General features: G+C 44.5%; 4 protein-coding genes across 5 annotated transcripts; 3 read left to right on the top strand and 1 right to left on the bottom strand.

Annotated features, from left to right (window-relative positions):
* Positions 1-982: 982 nt before the first annotated feature.
* On the top strand, positions 983-16,158 carry LOC6573454 (protein hedgehog). The gene is made up of 3 exons (XM_001999499.4): positions 983-1,756; positions 10,900-11,161; positions 14,924-16,158. The coding sequence occupies exons 1-3, from the start codon at positions 1,274-1,276 to the stop codon at positions 15,607-15,609; spliced, it is 1,431 nt and encodes a 476-aa protein (XP_001999535.1). The 5' UTR covers positions 983-1,273; the 3' UTR covers positions 15,610-16,158.
* Positions 16,159-16,693: 535 nt separating this feature from the next.
* On the top strand, positions 16,694-17,948 carry LOC6573455. The gene is made up of 2 exons (XM_001999500.4): positions 16,694-17,528; positions 17,583-17,948. The coding sequence occupies exons 1-2, from the start codon at positions 16,793-16,795 to the stop codon at positions 17,924-17,926; spliced, it is 1,080 nt and encodes a 359-aa protein (XP_001999536.2). The 5' UTR covers positions 16,694-16,792; the 3' UTR covers positions 17,927-17,948.
* A 377-nt stretch (positions 17,949-18,325) lies between these two features.
* On the top strand, positions 18,326-20,671 carry LOC6573456 (zinc finger and BTB domain-containing protein 18). The gene is made up of 3 exons (XM_001999501.4): positions 18,326-19,474; positions 19,538-19,671; positions 19,732-20,671. Exons 1-3 carry the CDS (start codon positions 18,397-18,399, stop codon positions 20,434-20,436), a joined length of 1,917 nt encoding a protein of 638 aa, XP_001999537.1. The 5' UTR covers positions 18,326-18,396; the 3' UTR covers positions 20,437-20,671.
* Positions 20,672-20,849: 178 nt separating this feature from the next.
* On the bottom strand, positions 20,850-26,437 carry LOC6573457 (arf-GAP with coiled-coil, ANK repeat and PH domain-containing protein 2). 2 transcript variants are annotated; one of them, XM_015166932.3, is made up of 10 exons: positions 26,042-26,437; positions 24,933-25,049; positions 24,763-24,856; positions 24,513-24,677; positions 24,304-24,447; positions 23,249-23,544; positions 22,936-23,073; positions 22,726-22,881; positions 21,501-22,670; positions 20,850-21,437 (listed from the first exon to the last, which is right to left on the bottom strand). In XM_015166932.3, the coding sequence occupies exons 1-10, from the start codon at positions 26,092-26,094 to the stop codon at positions 21,251-21,253; spliced, it is 2,520 nt and encodes an 839-aa protein (XP_015022418.1). In that variant the 5' UTR covers positions 26,095-26,437; the 3' UTR covers positions 20,850-21,250. The 2 variants fall into 2 exon arrangements, with proteins under 2 accessions (XP_015022418.1, XP_001999538.1); XM_001999502.4 differs by having other exon boundaries at positions 22,936-23,052.
* Between the last annotated feature and the right edge of the window lie 29 nt (positions 26,438-26,466).

Here is a 26,466-nt window from a genome sequence, read left to right as displayed (position 1 = left end):
ACGAGCGAAACTGAAGCGCACAATACACAAAAAACCGGAACATTATTAATTTACAAGCAATAAAGCGAAGCCAAAAATGAAGAAAGGCAAAAGGTGAACAATGCGCAAAAAAAAACAGACACACAAATAAAAAGAAAAGCAAAGCAAAGCAAAAACGACCACAGAAGCAGAAGCAGAAGGCATGAGAGAAGGGCAGGCGGCAGGCGGCAGGCGGCAGTTAACAAGCCGCAAGAGTCGATTTCGAGTCAATAGTGCAAGTGTTAAGAGAAATTGCAGCAGTAGTACACACGCACACACACACAGGCGCATCCAATTGGCAACACATACATACATAGACATGGCCAGAGCCATGGCTATAATGAACCGTCATCCAACATCTGTTGCCCAAAGCATAAGTACATAAGACCAGGCCCGACTGCACGTGTGTGCGTGAGAGAGGCGCACGCGATACGCTAGTTATCTCGCTCACGCTGCCGGCACAGCGAGCCAGCATAAAAATGAACTCCAAATGATCGTCGGGCTCAGGCCCAATGAGCAGCAGACGCACACAACGACACGACGAGTGAACGTCTGGCTTGGTATGCGTGCGAGTAGCATGCATAAGCGAGTGTGTGTTCGTGTGTGTGCACGAGCATGTTTCGGTATTGCCAGCAACGTTGACGCCGACCGCGACGACGCGCGTCGGCAGCGACTGCGTTGCCTAGGGTTCTGCAAAAGCACCCTCGGTACTTGGTGTACTCGGTACTCGCTCGGCCGCCAGCTTCGTGCGCTCGGATATGTCATTTGTCAATCACAGTGCGAGCGCAGCGGTTGTCGTTCTCCGTAGCTGCAAGAGAAACGTTGCTCAATTTGACAAGCGCCGCAGTTGAACTTGAAAATTGGAAATTCTTTTAATTCACATTTAAATTTAAATTGAAATTGTGTTGGAAAATTGTTAACATATATTATTCATTATATATATAAAAGCAAATAATTCGCGGCGATAAAAATGTTTTTGTTTCTTTGCTTGTGACCGAACAAAAAAAAAAAAACTGTTTAGCCAAAATCAAGAAGGAATCGAACTAAGCCGTTAAGGCAAAAGCTGTTGACTGTCAGCTCCAGTCGCTCGATCGACTGCGATAGTGCCGCTACACTCAACTGCTTCCATGTAAATCAGTGTCAAAGTGCAGTGCTAAATAACCAAAAAAGAAAACAAACGAAAATAAATTAATAAATAAGTTTTAACAAAAGAACTACGCTTTTTATCGAAAATCTTAACTTAAGTACACACAGTATGGATAACAATCAAGCTGTCTCGGCGCTCTGGTCCTGTGCCAGTGCCACCTGCCTGTCCCTGGATGCCAAACGCCACAGCCTTGAGCCCAGTAGTCCGGACGGACAGGCGTCGCTCGATGTCAACAACAAATCAGCGCCTGTCGATGCACATGCACGAAAGCTCCGGCACATTGCGCATACGCCGCGTGGTAGCTGCTTTATGGCCTTGCTGTTGCTATTGCTGCTGGCGCTGAACTTTCGGCACGCGCATAGCTGCGGTCCAGGCCGGGGCCTGGGACGGCGCCGCGAGCGTAACCTCTATCCGTTGGTGTTGAAGCAAACTGTGCCAAATTTATCCGAATATCATAACGGCGCCTCCGGCCCCCTCGAGGGCGTCATTCATCGGGATTCGCCAAAATTTAAGAATCTAGTGCTCAACTACAATAAGGATATACTGTTCCGAGATGAGGAGGGCACCGGCGCCGATCGCGTAATGTCCAAGGTAAGTGACCAAGACAACTTCATTGATCTAACCTCATTCAGTTCTGGCTATAAATAAACGCCACCAAATGAATTGCCAATTTGTGCGTGCTAATCGGGGTGTGTGAATGCCCCGCTATATCTATAACAATTATCAAAATCGTGTTCCATTGATAACATGCCAGTGTGTGTGTGTGTGTGTGTGAAGTGGTTACACATAGTTAACATTTTATGGCGGGTGCTCAACAGTTTTGCCTTTGGCTAAGTACGTGCCATAAAAGCAGGCGTGAAACATTATAAATAAATTGGCTATTATTGTTTATTAATTATGCGCCTTATCGTCTATTGCAAAATTTTTGCAAAAACAGGAAGCTCCAAATATAATCCTTATAATATATTCCTATATATGTATATATCATGCACTCAATAAATTATGAAATGAGGTGAGTTTTCAATACGCACCAGATAAACGCTAAGCCGCTGAGCATTAGCGATTGCGTTCAACAACCTTTCGATCAAATGTGTATGTGTGTGTGTGTGTGTGTGTATTGCCATTAGTTTATATAACGCATTCGATTTTGCCATAAACAAGAAATGGCATCAAATGAACAATGTTCAATATGTTTACACCCAAGCAACGCCCCAACCCCGCGCCGATTCCGCCCACCGGCAGCGCCAGCGGCACGCGAGCATTTGCCGCTTATCGCAACGACGATAAGGCCTTCCAGCCCCAGTGGCCTATCGAGTGCATCAGTGCTCCAAGCGGCAAGCAGCCACACACCTGCTGACATGTGTATGCACATATTTGCCAAGTGGCGTATATCTTTGACACAAATGCGTGTTAAGCCATTGCCAATACTTGTAGCAGCAGAGCAGCAGCAGCAGCAGCAGCACCAATTTATCTTATCTCGACTCGTAGCGAAAGTGGGGAAAAACGCGACAATGACTAGGCGTGGGGGCTGGCGGGTCGGTCAAAGTGTGACACAGGGAAACAAGTGCTAAATGAATGCGATAGCAGCTACGCTTTGTAAACAGCTACGCGAAATCGAATTTAGCGCTGTGATTAACTAAAATATGACTTAAGTCTGCGGAATAACTGTCTAGCATATGCGACTTACATATGCCAGAGGCACACTTTTCTAATTGCATTTTAAGCTCGTTAAAATTCAGTTGTTTCTAAATAAATATAAATGTAGTCTGTATTATGGCCAGGGCTGCACAGTTAGGCACGTTTATTAACATGCTCGCATTTGCTTTAGCTGAACTATTTATGTCTATGATTCGGTCTATGAATCTTTATATACTCATATATTCTAACTTGACTTCTGGAAATATATAATTTAAATTTATTATATGATGTTTGTTTATATTTGTTAAATATACCAATATGTATTTCAATATATTCTGCTATACTGACTTTCTTAAAAAAAAAAAAAAAAAAGATTATCTTGCTTGATTCGTTTGAAATGCTATGAAATAAAAATATTCTCATTTATCAATTTTCTTTCAAGTAAATTCTATTGTGAGAAACGTTTGCTCATAGTTAATAAAAAAAAAATAAAATAAAGCAAATTAAATAAATAAAAAATAATAATAATAATAATTATAATAGTAAAATTAATGAACTCATTGAGCTAAAATTTATATTAAATATCATTTTAAATATCATATATTTCAATTCATTTGGAGTTGGATTTTTTCACAATGAAATATATTATTAAGAAACCTTTAATTTAAACCGTTTCAAATGGAATATAACCAAATCTTTTATAAATCCAACACAAAATTGGCCATAATTTGGCGAACTCTATTAAAAAGTTTATTAATGACTACATCAAATATAAGGCAAAAAAAAAAAAAACCAAGCAGAACAAGTCAAATCAAAGATTTGTAGATAAATTAAAGCTGTAAAAACAAAATATACATATAAAGTTGTGTAAGTCTCAGTGATTAGTCGCAGTTCGCCCTGTATCGATAAGGCCGAGGCTGACTTGCAATTATTTGTGTCGGAATTATTACTCAGCCAGATCCCGGGCAGTAGCAAGTGTAATAAATTCAATTGAAACTAACTATTGATTATGCATGCGAATGGTGTTATATGAGCGCATAATGTTTACGATGTGCTCGATTCTGGGAAGCACTTGATATCTATGGCGGGCTGTGCGTATGGATCATAATCATTATCGATTAATGGCAGGTGTAAAATATGATTTGAATCCAAAGCATAAGCACGAAAATATTCAGTGCAAAACAGCTGGCAGTGGGCGGCGGCGATTTGTCTTAGTTTTATGACTGCAATTCATGTCTGACACGCGCCTGGAGGCAGCTATCGAAATTGATTTGCAGCAATTGCGAGAGCAGCCTTGGATTTGTAAAGCAATTTCAAGTGTTGCAAGAACTGAAAAGCAGTTAACACAGCAGCAGCAGCAGCAATGGCCATGTCAAGGACAGTGAAGCTTCAAGGCCAACAGCCTGCTGACAGCAAGGACCCTATGCACCAAGGACATGCCGAACATAAAAACTCTCGCAGTTATTGTCACAGTAGACATTTACAACTGTTGCTGTTGCCGTTGCTGCTGCTGCTGCTGCTGCTGCTGCTGCTACCGTTGTGACATTGATTCTGTTGCCAGTCGCTGCCATTTGGTGGCACGGTGACACAGTGCCCCTGAGCCAGGCAGCGCAACTAAATTGCGTTTTATGTGCAACTGTGGAAACTGTTGACTCGCTGCTGTGCGTGAAGCAATTCGTTTTGGCTATTAAAGCGCCAAAAAGGCAGCGAAAATTGTGTTTTCTTTTCACTCTGTGCTCATCGTGTGGGCGTTGCAGCAGTTTACATAAACAGATTAATGAATATTGGCGTAAAGTGCTAAAAATAAAACAGATACGAGAATACGAGAATAGCAACAACTGCAACTGCAGAAGCAACTGCAGAAGCAACTGCAGAAGCAACTGCAATTGCACCACAAACTGAGACTGTCGCATCATAAAATTGTATAGCTTATGGCAGTCATTGTTTCAGTTGTTGTTGCTGCTAACCTGCGCCCGCTAGGCATCCATCACTACTTCAGCTTGGGGCCTACCTTCAGATTAGACAAAGTTGCGCCCTGAACCGTAAGAGGAGGCAAGCAGGCAGCGCCTGTGGGGCCAGCCAGAAAACCGCAGCAATCGCAGCCAGACAAAGAATGCGTCAAAAAGCCGCAGCATAACTTCTAAAATTTCATAAATTGTAGCAACAATGGGGCAAAGCCAATGGTAATCTGATATGATTATTGACATGCATGCGGCAGCGGCAGCGGCAGCGGCAGACCAGAACCATAGAGACAGAGCCTGAAGCATCAGGCATTAAGCATCAAATCAAAGATAACCCACAGCTGAAGGCATTATTAATAGAACACTGACATTCATTATGACTCAAAAATTGATCCTATTATGCCAGAGACGGGAGACAAACGCATTTAGACAGGGTCACAACAGCCAGTTAGATGATGTCAGAGTTTCAGTTTCAGAGTCTCTCACTCTCTCTCTCTCTCTCACTCTCACTCACTACTGCCGATTTTCGTACAGCTCAAATCAAATCACGTCAAATGCTGCGATAAGCAAAATATTTGCCATCAATTCGTGGGAATATTTCGTGGCAACAAAGTAATCAAACATATCAAACAAACATCAGTCAAGCAAAGTGGACAAATCGTTGCCGAAAATCCCACACACACACATGGAGAGGCACACTCATACACACACACACACACACACACAGTCACTCACACACACAGTCATAAACAAACCCATTTGCCATTTGGTTTTCTGCTTTTATAGTTTATTTGTTTGGCTTTTCAAGCTTTTATATTATTATTAATCAATTTGATACTTTTACGAGCGCACTCAAGCGCAAACCTCAAGGATTTGTTGGCCCCAAATGCCTTCGCAGCGAGTTTTTGCTTTATTTGCATAAAAGAGTTTTATGGACTGCACGAGTGGAGGAAGGCGATCGCAATTCGAATTGGGATCGGGATAGCATAGCATCTCTTGGCATCTCTTAGCATCTCTTGGCCGCGTCGCGGCTATCACATTACGGCGACGCGACTGACTCACATTTCACATGCTGCGGGCTCTCCTCGGAGCAGATTCCTGCAAGTCATCTGGCTACGTCTTGGGGTAGGACGACTCTGCTTCGATTTCGAAGTCGAGAGCTGGCCAATGGGGGGAGGAGGGGCTTTGGGCATTGGGGTACGGCACGGCACAGTAACACGGCATCACATCAGTGCCAATGTGCGGCTCATAACTCATCATCAAAGTTAATCACACATCAGGGATTATGGCGCTTATCATATAAGCTGCGCCGTGGGTTCGGGTTCGGGAAGCTTACCTGTCCAAATGACTCTCTGTCTGCACATGTGTGTGTGTGTGTGTATGTGTGTATGTGTGGGCATTTAATGTGGTAGCGAGAGAGACGTGGGGCGAGGCACAGATTTAATTTACGATTTCTGCAAATTAATAGCGTTTAATTAATAACAATAAAATGACGCCTTTTTATGGACATTTATTTGACAACAGATTTATGGGCATTAGGCAGCAGGCAATGAAAATCTCTGCCAGTCAGCTAGTCAGACTAACTAGCTAACGGCCAACTTAGTCGCTGACTATTTAGTGTAGCAATTGACGTTGACGAATAGTTGTAAACGTAGCCATTTATTTAGCTAGAGAATGCATTGCGACAACCGCAAATACCTATTAGAGATCCCTTGGCGCGTTGCGAAACTAAATTAAGCACAATTAATAGTAAATAAAAGCAAATAAAACGAATATTAAATACCCTGCTCATATGTATCAGACAGCAAATATTGGCAATTGCCAACTATAAAATAGATATATTTATATATATATAAATAAATATATATAAGTCAAATTGTCAACTAAAAATCAGTTTTTATTAAGATATATTTCGTGTGCATTTAGTGGGTCTTATTATCTTTAGTTTATGGCTTATTATCTTATTGTTTATTGCGCCGACGATGTCAACCGCCATGCCACATGACCGAGTTATGTGGCCCTTGGCAAGAGAGTGTAGAGACTGGGCCAAACGAGATGCTATCGCAGGCAGCCTGAAGGAGCTCAGACAGAAGCGCTGGCATTAATTCAATATGCCAATGCCAAAAAGCCAACCAGGCAGGCAGGCAGACCGTCCGTCTCCCTGTCTGCCGGTTGCTGCATATTTTTAATGAGTATCAATTTATATTGAAACAATAACAATAACAAACAGGCGACACTTTGAGCGATCAAAGAGCAACTGGCCAACTGAGAATTCTCAGCGAATATTGATAAACTCAAACACTGCGTCAGATAGTGTATATGTAAACAAGCCAGAGAGAGAGAGAGAGAGAGAGAGGTAGAGAGAGAGAGGTAGACTGAGATAGGTAGAGAGGAATAATCAAATAAATAAATGACTCAGGCCAGCGACGTAGCCCAAGTTTCATTTGGCTTTTTGAGCGCTGTGTGAGTTTGTCATGCGCTTAATTAAAAAACAAAACTGAGCCAGCAGCAGAGGGTGAGTGAGGGAGACAGAGAGAGAGAGAGAGTGCGAGCGAGGGGGAGTGTGAATAAAAATTGCGCTGTAATAATTGCGCTGCACACAGCATAAACAATCAAAGGCGGCTACGAATGCCTTCACAGCCTGCCTGATAAACAAAAATTTCAATTTTCTAATGGAAGAGCAAGAGAAATATACAAAATGCGGAGCTGTGAATAGATTTGCAACACAAATAAACAAAAAGGCTTTTAACGCGACTAACACTTTTATGGTCGTCAATGAGTCTGGTTCTGGCCCTGATCCTGACAGCCGAGAAGCCGAGCAGCCGCGCAGCCATTGCCGGCACTTGAATCAATCAGAAGCTGTGTCGCTCTTTTCGCCAATTAAGTGAGGAAATCTGGTTGCGTCGAGTGGGCCACACGCAGGCCGAGCTCACCGTGCTGGGCGCTGATTGATTTGACAAAAGCAACTTAAGTTGCCCCTAAGTGGCACATCCAGGCGCTGCCACACAGCCACGAGCTAGGCTAAGGCGCACGCTCAAGTGGTTGCCTCAGCCGCTGCCTCTCTGCTCTCTGCGCACTGCTCACTGCTCACTGCTGACACATATATGTGTGTGCGTGTGTACGAGTGGGTGTCGTTGTCCCTGCTCATATCCTGTATGGGTCGCCTTCGGCTGCGCTTCCTCAGTTGTAAGTTTTCGCTTCCTCGATGCCAGCGATGCCAATCGACGAATCAAGAAAGGATATGCCATATCCCCTTACATACCCCAAAAAAAAAAAAAAAAAAAGAGTGCAGAAGTGAAGCGAAAAAATAAACGAGGGTGACTACGCGCTGGGGCTGTGGCTGTGATTTGGCTGTGGCTCGTAACTTGATGCGCTCTTGAATTATGTCGTTAAATTGTGTCGTTTCCTAATCATTAGCCATTGTAATCGGAGACTGAAACAACTGCAACTTCGACTCCAACTGCAACTGCAACTGCTGCTGCTGCAACTACTGCTGCTGCAGTCATTGTTGCAAAAACAAACAAAGCTCGAATTGAAGCTGGGCGAGATTGCATTTAATTGCAATTTACATGGCTCCACATCACTTGGCCTAATGATGATGAGCAGCCCAATAATGGAGCCAGCAATTTGGCGCTTGGCGCTTGGCGCTTCTCGCTTCTCGCTTTTCGCTTCTCGCGCCGCCTAAATGCGAGCCATTAAGCGCGTCAAATTGGCAGCTGGCAGACGATTTAAATCAATAAAACCTGCAGCCAGGCGGCAATTAAAAACGCATCAGCGGACCCTAACGTACCGTGGGCATCCAGCATTGGCGTTGAAAGCTGACAGTAGACGAAAACAAAAAAATAAAGAGAAAGAGAGAGAGAGAGAGAAAAAAATATAATCAACACCGAAAACTCCTAAGAAAGAACGAAAACAAAAACAAAATTGTATTTCCAATGCAAGCCAAGTGTAAACAAATCAGCTCAGGTTTGGGGCGTGGCTGTAGCTGGCAAAGTTCACACCTTGTTTAATGTCTAATTAATGCGGCAGCTTTTCTTTCGGCCTTTTGGTTTTTGGCCAAGGCATAAGTGCACACACACACACACACTCACACTCGCGTATTTACACTTGCGCTGCCTGGGCTGCCTGGGCTGCCTGGGCTGAAGTTTGTTGTCTAACAGCTATGCCACTTACAATACAAATACATTATTTAGCCATCTTTTTGGGCCGATGCCGACGCCGACGCCGCCAACGACGACGACGGCGACGACGACGGCGAATGTTTACTTAACGTACCCGTCGGCATTTTCTTCTTGCCACTTCGACTGGGGCCGTGTTTGTGCAGCGATCGGGCCCGGTTCGGATCGGTTCAATCAAGCAACAAGAGGCCAATGCATTAGCATGTTGGGTAAACATCGTTGGCATGCTTAAGACAAAGACTATGCAGCTCTGTTGTTGCTGCTGCTGTTGTTGTTGTTGCAGTGCTTTTATTTGCTGTTTGGCGTTACGCTTTTGTGCTCATTAGCAACAAGCAGCAGCAGCAGCAGCAGCAGCAGCAGCAACAGCCAAGCACTCGACTGGTTAAGCCTTTTAATAAAGCAAAGCTGCATAGACAGAGATATCTACCTCTCTCGCCCTCTCTCCCTCTCACTCTCTTTACATATGTATGCAAATAGCATTGAACTCTTCTTGGAATGTGTTTCTGCTTTGTCCTGCTGTCCGATTCGCCACAGCCAGCAACTGTGGTGTGACAAATTAAAAACCGATTTGCTTGGCATTGCCAAACAACCAAACAACCGAATAACAACAGCAACAACAACAACAACAACAGTCTCAATAGACTGCCAACAATGCGGCGCACCCAAAATCAAAACAAAGTCCCAAAATATATACGACCTGGGGCAGGCTGATGTTGTGGCTTGTTAAAAAGGATCTTGAAAATTGATTTTACGCCAGCTAGAACGGCGTGCCAAATGTTTGCACACAATGAGCCAAACACACATCCTGTGCTGCGGCTTCTGCCTGCCTAACTGTCAGCGTTGGCCGCTCGACGCTCGCCCGGCCAAGACCCGAGCCCGTTGATAATTGATTTTGTGGCTGGCGATTGCGCACAGCAATGACAACATTTTCCTTATATTTTGCCTTTTTATTTATTTCTACTTTTTTTCTTTTTTGGGCACTCAATTTGGTTGTTGTCTTATGAAATTTCAATATTTGCATTGCCGCTGAATCCTTTTTTCTTGTTTTCTGTTTTTTTGTATGCAAGCGTTAAAAGCAGAAAGAAACAGAGAGAAAACACAAATGCGCCGACACTTAAATACAACAAAACATATATTTTACATATGTACATGCCTATATGCATATACATACATACATATATAGTGCGATCCACCGCATTGGCAAACAAGACAAGTGTAACCGAAAGAAAGAGGCAAAGAATGGGAAAAGGTCAGACAATGTCTAATCTTTGATATTTACTTATACATACGAGGGTCAGGGCTCCGGCTCCGTCTACGGCTCTGGCACTGGCTGTGGGTCATTATTTGAACTGTGCATGGGCAAATAATCGAACTAAGCCTTTGCCTTTGCCTTTGCACACACATAAAAGAAAAGGAAAAGGAAAATGCAAACAAGAGCCAAAACTGAAAATAGTCAGACTCATGTATTTGTTGAGGTTGAGTTTCAACAGGTTCAAAGGATGCGGCCAAAGCCACCAAGTTCGTTGCCTAAGTTATTCGTTTGGCCTCCCACCAAAAATAAAATTAAAAAAAAAAAAGATCTGAAAACCAACAAAAAATCGAAAAAAAAAAAAACATTGAAAACTGAAAATGAACGCTGGCCCTTTTGGGCAGCCCATGAAATGAATGCCTAAATACCACGCCTCTCCAATGCCAGCGCAATATAAATACACACACACACACACACGCACGCACATCTGTTGCTCTGCCAGTAGCATGCGCTGTTGCTGTCTCGCTCGCTCATTCACTCACTCATGCGCTCTCTTTGGGCTCTTTGGGCCCATTGTGCGTGTGCGTGTGCGTTAAATATGGCGTATTGTTTTTTAGTTTCTTGCTCGAGTTTTAATTTAACACGCGCTCTATTAACAGAATTATGCATATTTTAATTGATTTCCCCTTCATTTGCTATGCTCCACAGCGCTGCAGAGAGAAGCTGAATATGCTGGCCTACTCAGTGATGAACGAATGGCCCGGCGTTCGTCTGCTGGTCACCGAGAGCTGGGACGAGGACCATCAGCATGGCCAGGAGTCGCTGCACTACGAGGGCCGTGCCGTCACCATTGCCACCTCCGATCGCGATCAATCCAAATACGGCATGCTGGCCCGCCTGGCCGTCGAGGCCGGCTTCGATTGGGTGTCCTATGTCAGCCGGAGGCACATCTACTGCTCTGTCAAATCAGGTAAGCTTGCATATACATACATACATTGTAGTCTCAACACATGGCATATGCTCTCTCTATATATACACCGATTCCAACATGCTTGCATGTCAAATGCCAATGGCAATGGGCAATGGGCAATGGGCAATGGGCTGGCTGTCTGTCTGGCTGGCCTGTTAGCCAGAAGTGACACTAACAAGCGTAATTTCACATGTTTCCCAACTTACAAGCATCGCTAAGCTGACAGGCGTTGGCAAATTTTGCAGTCCAGTCAAATTAGCCAAGCTGCAGTTACCCAGTTCCCAGTTGCCAGTTCCCAACTCCCAATCCCCGATGCTCAGCTCCTCAGTCTTCTGCCCAGTTGTCAGTCTGCAGCCGTGCCTTGTTCATTTCGAGTGCGAGCGTGTGGTAACAGAAAACAACAACAACAACAACAACAACAGTACAAAAGAAAGAAAGACAGACAAAAAATGAGAAAAAATGGGAAGCAGCGGCTACATTGTCGAAACCGGCCCCGAAACCGTCCATGTCCAGTCAGAGGAGTCGCAGCAGAGCAGAGCCTGAGAGTCGGGTCCACAAACAGCGACTAACCGCATGTTGTTGGCTTGTTGTTGCTGTTGTTGTTGTTTTGACATGTTTAGGTTTGCGCCTGTCAAATTAAACGAATTGATGATACGACACCCAAAGCGTTTCTCAGGCCAGGCCAAGATGAATTAAATGCCGAGTTAAAAACCTGCGCGCGGGCCTAATTGAAAAACTGAAACGGCCAACAAGTTAGCAACACTGTGTGTGCGAGTTAGTGTGTGTGTGTCTGTGAGAGAGTGTGTGTGTGTAGTATAACTTGCTGCCATTATGGCAAGCAACCAGTTTTCCCCGAAACATAACGAAACTGCCAGAAGAGCTGAGCCAAGAGAAAATGCGCCAGCGCACACAGGCGAAGTTAGCCAACCAAAAAGGCCAAAACAATTAAGTTTTCTTGCTGAGCGAGCGAGAGAGACAGACAGAGAGTGAGAGAGAGAGAGAGAGCAAGACCCAAAGAGGAAGCTGTTGGAATTGTTATGCCAGCAGCCAAGTTCTTTGCTTTATTTTTGCAATATGATTCCGATTTTCTCAACTAGCTACTAAAATTTCTAGATGACTCAGGAATTTCCCACACAAATACAAAAAAAAGAGAGGAAGACTTAAGAAAACATAAAGGCTGGGCTAAATAGCCACACACGAGGCAGGAGGCATCACAATATTTTGACTTTGGTTGCGGCCCACAGCAGCATCAAAAGGGCCGTGGCGAGTGTCCTTGCGCTGCTCGACTCATTGATTCTAATTGCTCATGAAAGAGGCCGCCGCACGAACACCCTAAGCAAGAGCAAAAAAAAAAAAAAAAAAAAAAAAGGTCCTTGCGGTGTCATTGGCTATCAATAGTTGGGCCCCGACAGCAACAAAATCAAAAGGTCAAACAATAAGCCGACAAATGCTAAACAAGTGGCCAATGCAAGGATGCAACTGCAGCGTGTGAATGCCTCTGTGTGCGTGTGCGTGTGCGTGCGTGTGTCTGTGTCTGTGTGTGGTCCTGCTGCAGTGTCAAATGGCGGCAGGGAACAATGCCATGTGTTGCGCCACGACGCTGACAACTTTGGTATGCAATGGCCTAGCCGCTATTAATAAATAACCGAGCGATTGATTGCTGATAGGCCGACGCACATAAACCACACGCTTATGACAGTTTTGGCACAGCGTTGTCAGTGGTGCGCGGCCAGTTCGTTGCCTAAGTCTTTTGTATGTGGCCCAAACAGCAGCAGCAGCGGCAGCAGCAGCGGCAGCAACGAAGAGTAATGGCTGTAAACCTTTTTGTCGACACTAATTTTTTTTCACTCTTTTTTTGTTGTTGTTATTGTTGTTGTTGTTGTGTGTCGCGAGCGGTCGCGCGCGCGCATTAAAGCCCCAAAGCGTGTTGTTGTCGTGTTTGCCTCTTGTGCTCTCTGCTCTCTGCTCGCTGCTCCCTGCTCGATGCTCGATGCTCGGTGTGTGCATGTTCATGTTAATGCTGTCCAAGCGATCAGTCACCACAACTAGTCGCATAACCCAACATGCCAGGCAGTCTCTCTCCCTCTCCCTCTCCCTCTCCCCCTCTCTCTCTCTCTCTCTCTCTCTCATTCTCTTCCTCTCAGTGTCACTGTGTGCGGCTGTCCTCTGTTTTGTAAAAATTTATCAGTTTAGTCTTCACAACAAAGATAAAATAACGATAATTTTAACCACTTTAATGGTTTATTAATTTATGACCCTTCAAGTTCTTCACTTTCCACTCGCCGCCGCCGTCGCCGTCGTCATCGTCGTCTGCCTGAGATTTTTCTCGCCAGTTCGCTGTTGCTCTCATGTGCTGTGGATACCCACACACACACACACACTCGCATACATTTATTTTGTTTCTTCTTTCGTTTTTTTGTAGGTTTCACACCAAATTTTTCTTGCTGGTTAAGCTTGTTACTCAGTTACTTCCCTTTGGTTTGTTTTTGTCTAGGGTTACCGTTGGCAGCGGCTGCTCCCGTCTGAGCATCGATTATGGAGCGCTTTATAGACCGCTGTCTTGTATTTAATCCGCTTTTTATTGTTTTTACACTCTTGTCTCGGCCAAGTGAGTGTTCGTGCGCCTCTCTCTCTCTCTCTCTCTCTCTCTATCTCCGTGTGTGAGCGTGTGTTTACCAAACGCATCAATATCAATGGAAATGTTAGGTGCATTTTCATTGGAATTTCGTTGAGCGGCAACCGCAGCAACAATGCCACTTTTATTACCACTCATTATAATAAAGCGCACGGTTAGTGGTCACTTTGTGGGTCTGGAATGTTTTTTCCCTCTCTCTTTCTCTCTCTCTTATTTTTTTAATTTGAATTTTACAAGCAACTGGCGGAGAACGAGCGGCGCTTCGGGTGTGAAATATGTGCACGAGATGCGGAAAAGAAAGTTCTAACTGCTGCTGCTGCTGCTGCTGCCGCTGCTGTCAAGCAAAATGGCCGACATTTTCAGTTTTTTCTTCAGCTGGGTGGCCCAATTGCTCCTGCCTTGTAATCCAATAGCTATTAATGATGATGATTAATGCGGCTGCTGTTGATCGTCGCTGGGTTGCAACATGTTTGGTAATTGAATTTGTGCACAGGTTGCGCTCAGATCCTGCCAGAGCCTCTACCTGAGCATCCTTTGGCACTTGGTGCACTGTGTCTGTGGCTGTGGCTAAGCTGCTTTGGCTCGAGCTCGAGCTCAGGCTCGTTGAGCTGATCCCAGGGCTAATCTTTAAGCAAAAAATAACAAGATCACAATTTTGTTAAACTCGAAACAAAAACATCCTCGCCTGCCACTGCCGCTGCTGCTGCTGTTGCCTCAGTTATTGTTGTTGTTGTTGTTGTGGCTGCTGCTATTGTGCATGTTATTGATATGCTTGGCTATCAGTTGGCAGATCGCATTTTGTGCGTTCTTCGTGCAGTTGGCGGCGGTTTTTGTTTGAAAGCCGCAAAAGGCAGTTGCCATTGTTTTGGCTGCCTGCACTGGGCCGGGTTACGGGCTACGGGTTACGGGTTTGCGATTACGGTTCGCCTTGCGTCCTAACTGTGAAAACCTTTTTGACTTGTAGGGTTTTTGGCAATTGGACGGTTGGCAGGGCAAGTATTATTAACGCCAAATTAGATTAGGCTCACTAATGCCATTACCTGGCCGCGTTTCCCCTCCTCTTTCTCACTCCTGTCAACGGCTGACTAATACCTTTTTTCCCTCTCTCTCTCTCTCTCTCTCTTCAGATTCGTCGCCTTCGATATCACATGTACATGGCTGCTTCACGCCCGAGAGCACAGCGTTGCTGGAGAGCGGCGCAGAGAAGGCGCTGAGCGAGCTCGCCATCGGTGATCGAGTGCTGAGCATGGACACGAAGGGCCAGCCGGTGTACAGCGAGGTTATACTCTTTATGGATCGCAATCTGGAGCAGGTGCAGAACTTTGTGCAACTGCACACGGATGGCGGCGCCGTACTCACCGTGACGCCCGCGCATTTGATAGCCGTGTGGCAGGCGGAGCGACAGACGCTCGAGTTTGTCTTCGCGGATCGCGTGGAGGAGCTGAGCCAGGTGCTGGTGCACGATGCCACGGGCGAGCTGCGTCCACAGCGCGTGCTCCGGGTGGACAGTGTGCAGAGTCGCGGCGTTGTGGCGCCCCTCACGCGCGAGGGCACCATTGTGGTTAACTCGGTGGCCGCCTCCTGCTACGCCGTCATCAGCAGCCAATCGCTGGCGCACTGGGGCCTGGCGCCCATGCGACTGTGGTCCACGCTACAGTCCTGGATGCCAGCCAAGGGTCAGCTGCGCTCGGCGCAGGACAAGCCAACGCCAAAGGACGCCACGGCGCAGCAGCAGAACGGAATACACTGGTATGCCAATGCCTTGTACAAGGTGAAGGACTATGTGCTGCCACAGAGCTGGCGTCACGATTAGGCGATCCACACCCACCCACACACACACACACACACACACACATCACACATACTTGAAACATATTTGCAGTTCCACATGCCGACGTAGACGTCAAATTTATTGTAATATATTTTGTAGTTATGTATGTACTATACGCCTATACGAAGAAAAAATGATTGTATTTCAATGTTAATTATGATTAATGCTGATCAATACTATTTATTAAAATTATCTTTGACCTTTTGTAAACGAACACCTAGCTGTAAGTAGGCAATCCTTTGGCAGAGATCCTGAGGCCCCAAACCAATTCTTAAAGCGACGATCATCACGACTGTTGTATATTTTTAAAAAGATATTAATGCATATATTTATTGAAGATGCGGAAGTGAGTTCAAATTTTTGGGAAATGATAATATAAATGCATATATATTTATGTATGTATATCGTTTTGTGTATATAGAAGCATTATAGTGACTGAATATCTTATTGTAATTGTGTATATAATACTTGATAGTTAACTTCATATTTATACTTAATATTTAATGAATTATAACAAAATTGTTTCATAACTGACAATGTGTTTTTATTTGAGTGGAATCGACTGCGCAATACTCGATAGGGACTTACATATGTATCTTGGTGATGATTCTACAATGGGAAAGCCTTTAGAAGTATTCTCTGAATTTCATAGCTACAACTAATACAGAAGCCCTGTGAATAGACATATGGAAATTCATTGATTATTAATTAATTCTTTGAAAAATGTAATAGAAATGAGGGGATGTATCGCATGGGATTCTCATATAGATTGGTTGAACTATATTTTTTTCCTTAAGGAGATTTACTCTCTAAAATGTACCTTTCTCCCTTTTTCACTTCATGTTACTAATTTGAAATGCTTAGATACGTTAATAATATCAAAAGAGGCTGAGTATATTGGATTTTTAAAGCTCTGCAATTTTTCGCACAAATATAAATGTAAAAAAAATAAATTTAAAAATGAATTTTTAAAATACTGCTTTATTTCAGTATTTTAATTTGCCAAATGGCTTTTGTCAACTTTTAGTATTTGTTTTGTAAAGCTGAAGTTGCTGGTATATTTTGCAAATATCGATTTTGGTCACACTGTAACAAGGCGTCCTTTTGCAGTTTTGTCTTTCTATATTATTTTTAATACTCATAATTAAAAATAATATTAAGAAGGATGTCAACTGTTTGCCGACTGTGTCTACGGAAAGATGCCAACTTCGCTATCAGCAATGGCCAAGTGGCCGTGAAAATCCTTTCCTGCACAGGTCTAGAAATTGATCCCAACGACAAACTTCCGCAACTCATTTGCCAAGTCTGCCGGCTGCATTTGGAAGAGTTTCATTATTTTCGCAAACGTTGTCATGCGGCTGATCGCCGTCTACGTCAGCTGACACGCCTTGGCCGGAGTTTTGACCATGAAAGTAACTTATTAGATGGTGACAAGTCGGATGTACTCTTGCTAAAAGATGTAGCCAACTGTACGCCAACAGCTTGCTCTGAAAGCAACGCCCGTTGGCGCAGAGAGGCAGCTCAGATGATTCGACGTGAAATAGACACCCACAAGAGTGACTTAGTTGTTGTGTGCAAGCAACAAGTGAGAGAGGAGATCGAGCAGCAAGTCCGTAATGAAGTGGAGAACCTCATAATCGCGGACGTCAAAAAGAAATGTCAGCTAAAAGTGTTGGACGATCTGTTTTATGAGATTGAAACTTGGTTTGTCCACAAGCGTAACAGTGTAGCTCGTTCCCAGGCATTTGACTCAGACTGCTTTTTGTCAGACATGGACGCTGCTGAGATGGAGAGCGCATCTACTATCACGGACCAAATTGGCTCTAGCTCCGAGCTGATGACCAACGCAGAGTCCGTTAATAATTTGAATAATAGTACAGAGAGCTTAGTGGAAGTTATTGGTAAGAACGATGATCACTTAAAACGATTCCACTAACATAAATAAACTATTTCAGAAACTGTTCCAAGTCCAATACATCAACCAACTTCTGGCAGCAGTGCTTCCGCTATGGAACTAATACCGACATCATCAAAAGTTCTTCCAATGGTTGAAATCAATATGGGAAACTCTCAGTACAGTCACCTGCGAGAGTATGGAAACACCGCCAATTTCCTATCTACGAAAGATCTAGTATCTCCTGTGAAAACTCCCCGAGTGCGCCATAAAGAAAAACAGCTGTCTCGCATACAATTGAGGGATCGCATTTGCCAAATACATGGCACGGAGAATGAAAAAATTCGAAATTGTCTTCGATGTCGCCTAAGAGGATCGCTTAATACGAAGAAAAATACTAAATAGAAAACTATTATTATATAACTATCAATATTTTACGATATATATTAAATTATATATGTAATTTTTTTTTTTTTTTTTAATAAAATAAAAAAATATATAAAAAGTCCAATGAATTTAAAACACTGTTATTTTTCGCTTACAGCACTGGATAATTTTTTTGCTAACAAATGCTACAATTTAAATTTCAGAAATGCAGGCTAAAAATCTTCTAAAACAGTAATTTATGAAAAGCAGTGTCAATAGTAAGGGTTATTTTTAATAACTTTATTACCCAATTAAAACATTCAAGCATAACAGTAGTATTTGAAAAATAAACTACTACGCGCCAATGTTAACATTTTCAAGCATGTTAATTTTTTGGGTTGCCACAGCCGCATGTGTAGCTGACAGTGTTGGGTAACTCGTTTTACTGGCCTTATAATTTTAGCGTCTGTTGTTGCGTGCAATGCGAAATAGTAATTAGGATTTTAGTAATGTCGAATTCAGAGGAATGTTATCCAGATTTAGAGACGTGGTGCCGCCTTTGCCTAAAAGAGCTTAAGGATCCGCACACAATATTTGCGGAAGACGACACACAGCCTTCAATTCCGATGCGCTTAATGGCGTGTCTCTCATTGGAGGCAAAATCAACCGACGGATTGCCGAAAAAGATCTGCGGAGATTGCCGCTACCAGTTGGAGAAGTCGTTTCTCTTCCGGCAACGCAGCCAAGCGGCTGATAAGAAGCTCCGCAAGCACATCCGCTTGGTCAGTATGGGTAAAAAGAGTCGCGTCTTTGCCAAATCAGTGGATAACGAATCCGATGAAGATGAGCTGGAGTTCGAAGAGTCGATGGCATTTATCGAAAAACTGGAAATGCGGTACGAGAAAAACTCTCAAAAATGGCAGGAAAAGGTAAAGCTGGAAATGGAAAAGGATTTTGAAAGTCGCCTTGATTCCGCGCGCGAAGACTTCTGCAATGAAATGCGCAAGCAACTGGCGGACGAGGTGCGAAATGATGTGCGTCAGCAGCTGCGTGACGAAGTGCAAGAGGAGAGCCGCAAGGAGCAGCTCGTCAAGCTGCTGGGTGAGCTTGAGGTCTTCTTGGCTGAGAAGAAAGCCGGTCTCTGGGAAACATTGGGCGAGCTGCCAGTCGACTTGAAGCCAAAGAACGATGAATCGACTGTGGAATCAACACCAATACCAGCCCCCATATCTCTGCCCGCATCGCAGACAAGCATTGATCAGCGTGTGACCAGAAAACGTGGCCGCATCTCATCGCCCGCACTTCAACAGAAGAAGCGCCGCCCCAAAGTATCCGATTCTGAAAGTGCTGAGTTTATGATTGAAGCCGAATCCAAGGTTGAGGTAGTACCCACGGACGATGCGGACATGGATGCATCTGTCCCAGATGCCAGTGAGGATTTTCGTGATATAAAGATGGTCGGTGCTGGAGATGTGGTGACAAGCCAAAATGGTGAAATCTATATTATAAATGCCGCCTCGACGACAAACTCGACGCCCAGCTCCTCGGCAGAATTTCAGCAGGAGAAGAATATCACATCATATAATAGTAGGCACTCTGCTAATAGTCCAATTAAAAGTTTTACTAACGCTCATTTGCTTTCCCTTGCAGTTAAGGACAATGGAGAGATTCAGTTTACGGACGCCAAGTCTGACGAAATCGGGGACGTAATGGTCTTCAATCTCGATGATGGCGGAGGCGACGATCAGCAGTTGTATGAGTTTAACGACAATGTCATTATATTGGTGAGTACCAATTTGAGAACTAGCAGTAATTGAAGATAACCGAAATCATTTCTCTAACAGTCGAATGAAAAGGTAAGCAGTGATGTCACGACGCCGCCTACAAGATCAAAACGTGACTTAGTGGTGAAGCGGGCGCCACGCAGCTCGAAGCCAACTGTGGGCCGCGTCAGCGATACGCTGAAAACGTTCCAGTGCCAGCTGTGCCCCATTTCGTTTGCCACGGAGAAGACATTGTCGCGCCACCTGAGCACGCACATCAAGACGCTGAAGAACGGCACAGGTGGCGCACTCAAGTGTCCCGTCTGCCAACTGCAGCTGTCCTGCGCCAGTTCGCTAAAGCGTCACATGATCATTCACACCGGACTAAAGCCATACAAATGCGAGGAGTGCGAGTTGTCGTTTTCGCAGCGCGAGGTGCTTAAGCGTCACATGGACACCCACACGGGCGAGAAGCGGCATCAATGCCCCCACTGCGAGACCTGCTTCGCCCAGAAGACCAATCTGCAGCAGCACATCAACCGCATGCACCTGGAAGGGGAGCGCCAGCACAAGTGCCATCTGTGCAAGCGCAGCTTCAATCATGTCTCGGGCCTGAGTCGCCACCTGGTCGCGCACGCTGGCGTCACGTTTGCATGCAAGGAGTGCGGACGTCAGTTCAACGATCGCAGCGCCGTGCAGCGACACATCCAGAACGTCCACAAGGTCAAGGACACGGGCGGCGATTGCGCAACGGACGGCAATGGAAATGAAACGGAATTTGAATAATGTTCTAATTGTATTTGAGCACTCTCTTAATTACTTAAGTTTTTATCCCGACAATCCCATTAGCATAATTGAAAGTATTTTCTGTGTGTAGATTTTAAACATTTTACTCAATTTTATTCGAAATTTTCCAAGTGCTCAATTTTAAGTTTGGCACTAAGCAAGCACATTTTCTGCATCTTTCTTGGTTTGGAACAGTGGAAGAAATGTATGCGAAAAATAAATGTTTAGCACGTAACACGCCAATTCTTATTATTAACAATTACAAATTTTAAACATTTGCTAACAGCTTCAATGTGTTACGTAATAATTGGATAAGATAGCTAGCTACATAGATTTAGTATAATACAATAATAATATCGTTTAATATAATACACATAATATACATGTACAATTCGCAAATGCGTGTACATATATAAATATATATAGTTATATTTATATATGTATATATAATTAAACATTTGTAAACAATAAACATTTATATAAATACGGATTACACGCGACGTGCACTTAACTATCGACCTAAGCTAATAAATTTAACGTCAACAAAGCATCAAACCAATACGCAACTCACATGCCATGCAATGCAATGAATCAGATCAGAGTCGAGAGCGCCTTTAAATGAGATTGCTTATTAAATCCGTTTCGAGTTGGCGGTGCCCGAGAAAATGCCAGCACACAAATATGAAGAACGTTTTACAGTTTAGCATAGCAGGAGTTGGCAACAAGCTAAATACGTTATGGGCAACTAAGCATTGGAATATCTACTGCGCGACGGGTAAGTCGTCGGCTGGGCCAAGCTGGCCTACTGCCACTGCTAGTCAGAGTTGGTTAGAGAGCTGCGCTGTGATTCTAGGGTATTCGAATCGTTGCGCTGGCGCAGCATGCGCGGCTGACTGGCAGCAAAGTTAGAGAAGTCCTTCATCACATCCTTGTACGTTTCATCCTCGCCGTTATACTCGTCGTTCAGACCGATTTCGTCATTTAGGCGAGTCAGGCGCAGACTGAAACGAAATAAATTATATTAGCAGGACATCCAAATGCGGCACAATGAATTCTCAACTTACAGCGTCACGATGTCCGCATTCTTCTGTTCAACGGCGATATCCAGTGCCTTCTTGCCATCACTGGAGGCCAGATCGTAGGCGGCCTTGTGCTTCAGCAGTAAATACACCTGCGCAATGTGTCCTTTGGCCGTGGATATATGCAGAGCGCTGTAGCCCATCTCGTCGACTGCATCAATGGCAGCTCCATTAAGCAGCAGATACTCGCAGGCCATCACAGAGCCAGACAGCACAGCCTGGTGCAAAAAGGAGCGCTGTCGATCCTCTGCATTCTTCCAGTGCTTGGACGCGCCCAAAGCGAAGGCCATACACATCACGGGAAGATTATGCACGGCGGCTGCTTTATAGAGCAGCAGATTGGCATCCAATTGAGTGAAGGGTATTTCCTCTGGCATCTCTGTGTCGGACTCGCCTTCAGTGCTCTCCTGGTCGCTGCCCAAAATGCCGGGAGTTTCGTACCTGTCCAATGCCAAATCATCGCCAATTACTAACAAATCATCCCGCGATATGCTTAACGACATTGATGGAATGTTTATTGACTCGTCATCATCATCGTCCAGTTCGTCTCCAGTTTTTGCTGTGTTGTATATGCTCGGATCATCGCTAAATGTCTTGGTCAACGGCTTCTGCTGGCGTCGCCGCCGCAACTTCTTCACCGTCCACTTGCGTGTGCCACCCAGGGAGAGAGTCGCCCGCTTACCAGTAACTCCTCCACCAATGCTTCTTCCAGCTTCGACACCGCCATCGTCGGCTGCTTCGCCGCTTTCTATGCTTAGCACCTCGGCAGTTTCACTAGCCATTAGATCCTGTGGTTTCGGCATGCCGCACACAAAACGCCGCTCTACGTACTTTGCCTTGATCCAGGCCTCGCGCACTCCAATCTCACATTGCTCCGTGGGCTTCCTTAGCTCACAGTCTTCGGGGATGCGCGCCTCATAGATACGATTGACGACCTCGTTGCCCAGTTCCATCATCACCTTGACATTCTCCGTTTCCCAGGCGTCTAGGGTCAGGGAGCGCACCTTGCTATAATGCACGCCCAGGCTGCGATGCACTCCGGAGCACTCGATGCAGAGTGTTATGCCCAAGTTGATGGATGCCCAGCGCGGATTCGAGCCGCGACAGTCACAGCACTGTGCATTTCCCGGTATTTTGAGAAACTCCTCCCAGTGTCTAAGCATGACTCATTATAGAACTGTTATCAATACTTAGATTACTTCACACTTACATTCTTCGCTTCGCAGGCAACGCGTTCTGGGCACTCGTCGACTGCGGGCGTGAGTGATGCGTGGACGCATGCTGGATGGCCGCGCCAATACTATGCTGCAGAGCCGAGATCCACAACGAGAGCATGTCCGCGGAGTCCGCTTGGAGTGTGTGAGATCTGTGTGAAAATCATGGTTATTATATAACAAACCCTGGGTGCAGCTGTACTCACTTGGTTGGCGAGATGACCTCGAAGCAGAAGCGGCGATCACCTTCATTGACCGGCCGCACGGTACAGATGCGCAGATCCTCCTCCATGACCGAAAACGAGTCCTCGTTGCTGCGTTTTCTGGAATGCGAATCCAAATCACTTCAGCGTACAGCACAACAAATCACAATCACAAGCACAACAACAACAGAACAAGGGAAATGAGATTACGAGTACAAAATGGCAAACAAATGAAGACGATTCAACCGGCAAGCAAAACGAATGGGAAAAATCAAAAGAAATGAGCAAGGCTGGAGCATATTGATATTGCACGCACCTATAGACCAGCTGATTGTCGCTGAGGTAGAACCAGCGTCTACACCAGGTCTTGAAGCCCTTCGATTTCTTCTTAAACAGATAACCCTCGACATTGTGCGAGGAGCTGTTCGTATTCGAATCGCAATACCGATTCACGCTCATGTGTCGATTCTGCATGACCTTCTCCAGCTGCTGATAGTCGCCGCGGAGCGCGTTCAAATCCTCGCTGATATTCTTGAAGAACTCGTCAAAGTCGTTGCACAAATCGAAGCCCTGATGGTAGTAGGTCACGCACGCCTGATAATAGTCCAGCAACTGTCAAAGAGAATATACGACGATCAGTAAAAAACACGTTCGACAATTGCGCTTATTTATGAATAGAATGAATACACATGCTGCCCCATATTGGAGACGTTAAGCGAACCTTCAACGAGGGCACTTCACAACCGACTAAAACTGCTGCCGGGTGCCAACTGACTCAACGCTGATCAATGAGCCAGCGATATAGAGCAAAATAAATAATAAAAAAATTAAAAATAAAAAATAACAGACTATATATATCCATTTGAGGTATATCGCGAACATGACGTCATAAGTACAATTGTTGTTGATTTTTGTTGTTGAAGACAATGCCATTTCATTCACAGTAAACATATCGCCTTACCAAATGTCGATAAGAGCCGTAGATATCAAATAAGTATCAAATAATGTTTCGCCAAATAATAATCTCAATAATCTTAAGTATTTACTATAGGTAGGCCTTACTTTGTGTGCTTTTTGCTGATTTCCTCAATCTGAATAATTTACAATTTAAGCCTCATTATTCTTTGAACTACTGCTAAGAATAGCGTAGTTTATGAAATCAATCTGTCTGATTTGTCAGCTCAATCAAAAACTACACAAACATATGTATGTGTATGTATATAAAACACATTTTGAGTACTTATAAGTCCTATGAAATCATTTTAATTCTATTTTAAATTGTAAAAGTTGGGTTTATTTTACCTCAGAAGCAACCTCTTGGTTGCTTATACATATATCATTGAATTTATGGACTAGACTTTTAACACTCACCGTCGAAAGTATGGAAGGCACCTTGCGAGCCTGCACCAGCGTTATATAGTTCACATAGTCCAGAGCCGTGTGCTGAAAGCAAGACTTGGAGGCGGAGAGTATGTTGGCTGCCTCCTGGACTTCCTGTGGTCGATTTTTGCTCGCCTGGGGATGGAGAAGAAGAGTTACTTCTTAAGATGGACACATAGAGGGCACTGCACTGGACGCACCTGTGCGTTTTTAATGAGCGCATTATCATAGCCCTCCGAGACTTTCAAGAAGTGGCCTTTGTAGTCCTTGACCTGGTTAATGTCGTCCTTGACAAACACATTGAGATTTTTCAACACCGTTCGACTTGCCTGATCTAACAGTATCGTGTGAAACTTATTCATTTCCTGTCAAAATATACAGCAAAAAAAAAAAACGCCACCAGATAAATATAAAAGTCTTTCGCGTAATTACCTGCAATGGGCGACGCACCTGAAAGCAATGAATCAGCTTGCCCAGCGCATTGTGCGCATTTTTATTGTCGAGAAAATGCTGCTGCAGATCCCACAGGGACATGGCAAAGGCGCTGAGTAATAAAAAGAATACGTAAAATTAAAATGAAGATAAAACTAGAGAGTAAGAGTGAAAAGTGCGCAGTTTACCTCTGGTTCTTGACATACTCCTTGCCCGAGTCGACAGCCACATTGCATAGCTTGATAATTTTCTCGAGCTTCTGCTCCAAGTGTTCGATGTCCGCCTCCTCCTTCGATATGAATTGTCTGGGCCAAGAACAGAATTGCAGACGTTAGTAGAAATCTTGTTATTGTTTAGTGGATGCAAACAACGACCCGGTCTCTGTCGCAAACGATTAACTTTGTCCACTTTGTGCACAGGGCGGGGGGTGTAGGTGATGGGGAAGAGGTTTACGGGCCTGCTGGCAATGACAGCTGCGGCGTAGTCGCTGCTGGCTGTTTATTTATGTTGACTTTTTTAATTTATGCCACTATATTGAAGTGCCGCATGTGCGTTTAATTAAAAAAGTAATTTTAAATGGCTTTAAGCCAGAATTGCATACGAAGGCAAAAGATGGCAAAGTCTCTTTCCATCTCCTTAGTTTGCAATAGTTGTAATTTCTTTTTGTTTGTCTGTAACCTGTTGAGTCGTTTTGGTTCATGTGAAAGCTATCGAATAAGCTAAGCTTGGGCTGGCAATTAAAAAAAGTCTGTGGCAATCGAGCGAAAGCTTTGGCTCTGGGCGAGATTACTGGAAACTGAGATGGGCTGGCAATTGGGGGAAATCTTATCAATGAGTGCCGAAAGGCGTCCGATCGATTGACACAATAATTAACAACAAACAAATGAACAAACACACACACATACACACGCACATGCATGTGCGTACGTATGCTTCCCATCATACGGTGAACGAATGATACATTCCGAAACTCTGACGATGTTGAAGCGAAGTGCAAAGTTTTCTCGATGATGATTAAGCGTCAGCTATATTAGAGCCGTTGTTAGGGAAGGGGGAGGGGGCGCTTCGAACGAAAGCTGTTGATAGCACGATATCCAAGCGGAACCAGTCACGCTACACAAAATATATAGCCAACCCACTGTCTGGGAGCCCAAATGCAAATACCAAATGCCAAGTGCGGAAATAGAATGCGCATAATGCGCACTGTGTTTTGAGCGGGGGTTTGGGTGGTGGTAAGTGTGGCTTGGTGCTTTGTTATGTGACCGAAGGTGAGTTATCGCGATGGCTCAATATGTACCTGAATCTTGGCGAATCCTTTAGGCATTCCTCAAACTCAATTGTGGCGCGCATTGCTAGACACACACACGTACTCACACACGCGCACGCTACTGCAGTATTTGCACCGTTGGCTATTTACACAAATCGCGCAGCGAAATATTTCGCTTCTTTCAGCTGTTGCTTCTGCTGCTGCTGCTACGGCTGAAATTGATCCCCTTGATTTGAGCAAAGCAATGCTTAAATGTGGGTGGCTGAGTTGCAATGACACGCGCACATTTTTTTAAAACAGCTGCCACACTTGGTAGAGGAGCTAGTAATTAAATGAACGTTAAGGTAATTAACAAAAATTTGCCACTAAGCGACGCACACAACAACGTCGACGTCTTCGTCGTCGTTGTCTCACTTTCTACTTGCGCTTCATAATGTGCTAAATTTGGCCGAAAC

This window comes from Drosophila mojavensis, unplaced genomic scaffold (genome assembly GCF_018153725.1).
Source record: "Drosophila mojavensis isolate 15081-1352.22 unplaced genomic scaffold, ASM1815372v1 contig_16, whole genome shotgun sequence".
NCBI classification, from domain to species: Eukaryota; Metazoa; Arthropoda; class Insecta; order Diptera; family Drosophilidae; genus Drosophila; species Drosophila mojavensis.
This window is presented reverse-complemented; position numbering and strand designations above follow the sequence as displayed.

Bases quoted from the DNA above. Each gene is read 5' to 3' on its own strand.
- LOC6573454 (XM_001999499.4), top strand. From the start codon at position 1,274: ATGGATAACAATCAAGCTGTCTCGGCGCTCTGGTCCTGTGCCAGTGCC. The intron at 1,757-10,899 runs GTAAGTGACCAA...TATGCTCCACAG, and splicing joins CCGATCGCGTAATGTCCAAG to CGCTGCAGAGAGAAGCTGAA. The intron at 11,162-14,923 runs GTAAGCTTGCAT...CTCTCTCTTCAG, and splicing joins CTACTGCTCTGTCAAATCAG to ATTCGTCGCCTTCGATATCA.
- LOC6573455 (XM_001999500.4), top strand. From the start codon at position 16,793: ATGTCAACTGTTTGCCGACTGTGTCTACGGAAAGATGCCAACTTCGCT. The intron at 17,529-17,582 runs GTAAGAACGATG...AAACTATTTCAG, and splicing joins GAGCTTAGTGGAAGTTATTG to AAACTGTTCCAAGTCCAATA.
- LOC6573456 (XM_001999501.4), top strand. From the start codon at position 18,397: ATGTCGAATTCAGAGGAATGTTATCCAGATTTAGAGACGTGGTGCCGC. The intron at 19,475-19,537 runs GTAGGCACTCTG...TTTCCCTTGCAG, and splicing joins GAATATCACATCATATAATA to TTAAGGACAATGGAGAGATT. The intron at 19,672-19,731 runs GTGAGTACCAAT...TTTCTCTAACAG, and splicing joins ACGACAATGTCATTATATTG to TCGAATGAAAAGGTAAGCAG.
- LOC6573457 (XM_015166932.3), bottom strand. From the start codon at position 26,094: ATGCGCGCCACAATTGAGTTTGAGGAATGCCTAAAGGATTCGCCAAGA. The intron at 24,857-24,932 runs GTAAACTGCGCA...TTTATTACTCAG, and splicing joins GAGTATGTCAAGAACCAGAG to CGCCTTTGCCATGTCCCTGT. The intron at 24,678-24,762 runs GTGCGTCGCCCA...ATATTTTGACAG, and splicing joins AGCTGATTCATTGCTTTCAG to GAAATGAATAAGTTTCACAC.